The sequence below is a fragment of the Rhinopithecus bieti genome, unplaced genomic scaffold, assembly GCF_001698545.2.
Source record: "Rhinopithecus bieti isolate Rb0 unplaced genomic scaffold, ASM169854v2 scaffold_62762, whole genome shotgun sequence".
Classification (NCBI taxonomy): Eukaryota; Metazoa; Chordata; class Mammalia; order Primates; family Cercopithecidae; genus Rhinopithecus; species Rhinopithecus bieti.
In genome coordinates, this window is record NW_016823630.1 from 124670 (window position 1) to 130778 (window position 6109).

Consider the following 6109-nt stretch of genomic DNA (forward strand, 5'->3'; position numbering starts at 1 on the left):
AAAAAAAAAAGAAAAAAAGAAAAAAAAAAAGGCAACTACAGCTGGAGAGGTAACACTCTCAAGCCTCAAAAGATCACTAAAAGTAAACATTCATTTATTAACATATGCATTTTTACTTCATGACATCATTCTCTGCCTTCTGGGCTGTTCCTTGTCCTGTACCTAGAGGAACACAAACAAAAACCGAACATTTTCTTCTCCTAAGTAAGTCTTCCCCCTGTGTTTTCTGTTCACTGATAATGCTAGTCTCTGACATACACAGAGCTTCTATGGGCTCACTCTTCTTTTCTTGGAAGCCCTGACACTCACCTAAAATCTTGGTCTAGGGTCTGCTTACTTACACCTTACAATTCTACTTCTTACTCTTACGGATAGGGAACAGAAGGGGCTGGACAATTGTACAGCTTGGGATGGGCTTAATGTGTGCTTCTTCCTTTTCCTAATAGAAGAGAAAGAAAGGTTCGCTTTTTTACCATGGCATTTATATTCAAAGAGCATATTTGAAAACCATGTAAAAATAACTTCTATCAACTGCTCTTTAAAGTATAGTATTTATCTATCTAATAATGCCACACAAAAGCAGAAATTTGGCCAGGCAAAAATCAGTGGTTTTCTTCAAAAGTGTGTAGTTTGTAGCTTTCCCATACACTACCAACCATAGGTTATAAGTGCAGTTTAATGAGGGGCTTATAAATAGAAATGCCACCATGTCTGTTTTCTGTATAAGGGAGGGAAATAAATGAGTTTATTAAAATTATTGTGGTGCGTGATCTGCTGAAAAGAAAAGCCATTTGTTAATATAAATTAAGACTTATACCTTGATGAGGGTTAGAAATCTATAACAAATTTAGGTGTAAGCCTAATTCTCTGATCTGAAAAGCAAGACCATAAAATACTAGCTCATCTACACAATTTGAATATAATTTTATTCACTCATGGCTTTTGGGGCTTGAATTCAGGCCTTACTTTCAACAGAATTTGGTCCTATTTGAATCAGAATTTGGCCTGATAATGAATGGCCCAGACATAGATTTTTTAAAGTACATCTGAAAGGATAATCCAATTAAAAGGTCTTCCCTGCTAAGCTGGAAATGGAGTGAAGCTGAATTTAGTTGTGCTATCATTGTAATGACCTGGGAAACAAGGAGGTTGAACAACATGGAATTCCTTTTCACCAATTTCTCTAAATAATATAACTTTTTAAGTATCTGAAATAATCATAAGTGAAAATTAATTTGTCAAGTTCAACACCAATATACAGGAATACATTAACATGTGTTACTGTTTATAAGACACCATCAATTAAGACATGCCATTATTTTGTTTGTTTATTTATTTATTTATTTATTATGAGATGGAGTCTCACTCTGTCGCCCAGGCTGGAGTGCAGTGGTGCAATCTCGGCTCACTGCAACTTCTGCCTCCCGAGTTCAAGCGATTCTCCCATCTCAGCCTCATGAGTAGCTGGGATTACAGGCGCCTGTCACCATACCTGGCTAATTTTTGTAGTTTTAGTAGAGACGGGGTTTAGCCATGTTGGCCAGGTTGGTCTCGAACTCCTGACCCCAGGCGATCTGCCCACCTCGGCCTCCCAAAGTGCTGGGATTACAGGTACAGGATTACGTTAGGAGCTTGTCGTTGGTTATAAGATTAGTCTCAATTTCAGAGATGATAGGGCATGGGAGAAACATGTCTTAGAATTGCTGAAATTCAGTAGATTAAAAGTATAACAAAAGTGATAATTTTATAAGAGCATAGCAAAAACTTTTCCTGTCACAAATTTATGGTTTGGTGTCATGGTAGTAATACTACTCCTGGTTAATGATGCTATATTATGCCCTTAACTGGTATGCCAAATGCTCAGCGTCCCCACACCCTCTGCTTCTGCAGCAAAGATTGGAAGTAACCATGAAATCTGACTAATGCAAAAACTCTGCACTCCTCCTTTGGGAGCAAAAATGGCAGCAAGCCATAGCCTGCAGCATGGCTTGCATTTTGCTAATTGCAAACATAAGTGCATGTAGAAACCCATGTGCATTTTTATCAAAATAATACTAGCTATAAAAAATGGGAGAGCTAAGAGGGTGCACACCTCTAATTTCAAATGGGCACCTAGGCCTCAGCTAAGGTCTGTCTTGTGGTTTGATAATGGGTTAATCCCACTGGTAAAGCTGCACAAGCAAGATGCATCCAGGCACAGCCTTAAGGGCCCCTACGCATGCTTATCAGCATTCTAGAAGTAGAATCATTGATGTGCATTATAGTCCCTTGCCAGTAATTTAGTGCTTTTCCCTGTAAATGAAGTCAAAAGACCCTGAGAGGCTAGAGAAAGCTGAAAATGAAACAGAAAAATCTTGTAATGTGGTTTCTAATTTGGTAAGTGGATTGATGGGACTGAAGCATTTTCTGGTTAGATGGACTGATCAGAATTGTCAAAAACTTGCCAAAATTCCACTTCAGGTCACCCTGCATGTAGTTGTGTGAACCTTTCCAATTTCTCAGAAATGGAAATAGAAATCTCCAATGAGGCTTTAGAAGATGCAACACTGGAATACTCACGATGACTGGGAAGCCTTTCTTCTGAGTAAATAGTCCACGACATCAGGATCAGTCTCTAACAGGCTGATCAGCACTTCGTTCTGGAGATCTGGGGGAACCTGAAGGAGCCAAATGTTGAGGCATAAATAAAACTATTCCCGAAACAGGCAAAATATGGTCATTGACAACTTTACTGTAGCATAAAACAGAGCCTTAAAAGTTGCAAGAGAGCAGAGTGATATGCTGGTTAAAACCAAAGCTATGCCAACCCCTGCAGCTGCTTTAATTCTTAGGACCAACTGGATGATTACCAAATAGTCATATTCAATCCAAAATGTCACCCCTCATATGCCTGGAGATACAACTGAACCATTTGGATGTCTTTATTGCTCAGGCTAGATTTTCTTGGTTTTGAATAGGAAAATATCATGGTTCAGAGAAATAGTGTCCATAATTTATTGCCCAAATGGGGACACTTTCTAGAGTTCACATTTATAATTATGCCAAGACAGCAGGCAGAAATGATGACTGTATTGGGCAGTTCTGGAATATATGAGCAGTTTATTAAGAAGGCAGGCCCTTGAGCCAGACTGCTTGGGTTTGAATCTTAGCCACACCAGTCACTAGCTGTGGGAACCTTGACAAGGTACATCAACAAGGATCTTCCTAGATCTCAGTTTCCTCACGTGTAAAATGGGGATAACAATAGTAGTCACTACGAAGCATTGCTATGGTGATTAAATGACTTATTATATGTTGAGAGTTTAAAACAGTACTTGGTCAATGGTAAATACTCAAAAAATTGCTGGCTGCTACATTTGCATATGTCACTTTGTTATTCGGTGCCTGCTTTTACTCCTTTCTTGCACCAGGTCCATCAATGATGAAAAGTTTCTCACTTTGTAATTTGTTAGGCATCCAGTAAAGTTCTATAGATGAGCATCATATGTTTCTCTAAGCCTAATCCATCCACAGTACATTAGAAGATGGCCCACAACCCTAAGTTATCTGTGTGGAAATGATCTATAAGAGATGATTGAACCCAGCTCTGACTTGTGGTTTCTTATTCCATAGAAGCTGATAGCTCAACCAAAGGAAACTCAAACTATTGAGAGAAAATAAAATTTCAGTCTGATTCTCTCACACATGAGCTCAGAGAGAAGACTTTTTAAAACTGCAGGGACAAGTCTTTTGAAAATAAGTGGTTGGTGGAAGAATTTGCTTCTTGCCTCTTGCAGAACTCTATGGTTCTTGGGCTCTGAGAATCTGGAAACAATTTTATTAATAAAAACAGGGATGAGAAAGCAAGGAAAGGCGTTCTGTCTCTTACAAGTCTGTTCCTCCTACTTCATCGTGAACCTTCATTAATGACATTGCTAACTTCTCATCACACAAGCTCAAGATCTCAGAATTGTACTAAAGTTTCTCTGCATCCTCTCTCCATTCAGAGCCAGGAGGCCTACTAGATGTCATCTCTGTTACTTCTTTTCTCCCTTTTTCATTTCAACTGCAGTGACCCAAGTTCAAGCCCTCATTAGCCCTTTGTAGTAGTCATCTGTTCATCATTAAAAGTCTCCATTTCCCTCCTCTTATAAAAGTTATACACCACGTTCCCTCTGGAAAACCAACTGCTACCCAACCCTTAGCTCAAGGGTGAAGTGTGTATCCTAGTCTAAGTCTATTGAGCATTCCATTCCCAGATCATCATAGTTGCCTGAGCAATAGGCATGTGACTCCATTAGAGGCAATGAAAAGCCTGGAGGTTTCCCCTGAGACTTCTAAGAGAGGATACAGGACCTGTATCCATATGAGGCCAGCTGATTGTGCTGACAATTGAGCAAACAATACCAAGAAATAGAGATAAAAGGGATGTCTTGATATCATCTGAATCCTGGGACAAGCTATGTCTGAAGCCATATTTGCTTATGGATTGTTCAGCTATGTGAGCCTTCAAATTACTTCAGCTAGTTTGAGTTTTTCATTGCAAAGTAAAATACATACTTGATGAACCTTTGATACAACAGCTTGCAAATTTATGTGCTATTTCCTTAACATGTGCATCACATTTCTTATCTATGTGGTTGTCAGAATGCCGTGGTCAAGACACTCACTTACTGGAAACTCTTTTTATTCCCACGGCTGAAGCCATCCACTTGCTTGCTCTCCTCAATCTGTCTTTCCCATCTTCTCCCCTAGCAGTTGTTCCACACAATCTCTACTTCAGCACCACTGTGCTTCTCCCTCAGGTCTTCTTTTCCCTCCCTTCCTTTCATTCATTGCATGAATGTTGAGTGAATGCTTTCTGAGTGCCAGGTACTGGATGCTGGGATTTCAGTTACAAACCAAACAGACAAGAATTCTTGTCTTCATGAAGATGATAACAAATGTGGAAAGACGGGCATTAAACAAACATACAAGAAAAACACAGAGAAACACAAGGCAAAGAAGGGCAATGAGAAATGCCTGGGAAGATGCAGTTTTAAATAGGATTGTCAGTCCCAGAGAAGCTGACATTTTAGCAGAAAACTGAAATTGATGAAGGAGTTGGAGAAAATCATTCTAGGTAGAAGGAAGGAAAAGAAAGCCAATGATAAAGGTCTTGAGTCAAGAGTGATGAGAAGGCCTGTGAGGCTGGAAGAGAGTAGGAAAGGAGGCAGGTGGTAGGAAGGAGTCATGGGGCCAGGACCAGATGTCATGAAGTCTTATGGATCGTGATAAGGACTTCTGCTCTTACTTGCAGTGGGTGGGGATCCACTGGAGATTTTGAACAGATGACTAACATGAAGCAGCATCACTCTGGCTGCTGAGTTGAGAGTAGAATGCATGGAGCCAGAGATAAAGCAAGGAGAGCAGAGAGGTGCTGCTGATCTATCCAGATAAGATGATGGGTCCTGAACCAGGACGGTGAGGTGATGAGAAATATTTCCACCGTGGACATAGTGAGGATAGAGGTGATAGCATTAATTTATTGGATGGAGAGAGAGAGAGAAGGAGAGGGAGAAGAAAAGGTGACCTCAATGCTTGGGGCCTAGGCAACTAGAAAGATGGAGTTGCTGTTGACTGGTTTGGAGAAGCTGCAGGAGGAGAAGGTTGGGGGTCAAGTTTTGGAGTGTGGTTTTGATATGATAATGTTTAGAGGTCTGCGAGACATCCAAATGAAGGAGATATCTTGTAGATAGTTGGCAATAAGGATTCAGAGTTCATAGGAGAAGTCTAGGTTGAACATAGACATTTAAGAGACACATATAGATGGTATTTAAAACCTTGTGACCAGCTGCAGTGGCCTGGGAATGAAAATGGGGAGAAGGGAAATGACAGGATATTTAGGTCAAGGGTGAGATTATTCTCTTACTGTATAAATTAAACAGGAAGACATCATTTTTACTGTTTTTTTTTCAAAGATCATCATCCAACAGCCATGTGCTATTATAACAGTTTTTTAAAACGTAACACAGGGTGAAAATGAGAAGAAAGAGAACTCATATTTTTTTAATGAACAGCAAAGCAAAAAATAATATAGGACAAAAATATATGTCCCAATCTCTTTTTTAGAAGACACTTCCATAAACAA

The 6109-nt window shown here is 39.7% G+C and overlaps 1 protein-coding gene across 1 annotated transcript in view; it reads right to left on the bottom strand.

The window, feature by feature from the left end:
* The window catches only part of ARHGAP6 (Rho GTPase activating protein 6), a 67141-nt gene that overhangs the window by 16364 nt on the left and 44668 nt on the right, over nucleotides 1-6109 (bottom strand). The window contains 1 exon segment of the mRNA XM_017861684.1: nucleotides 2560-2657. Coding sequence (XP_017717173.1) covers nucleotides 2560-2657 — 98 coding nt within the window.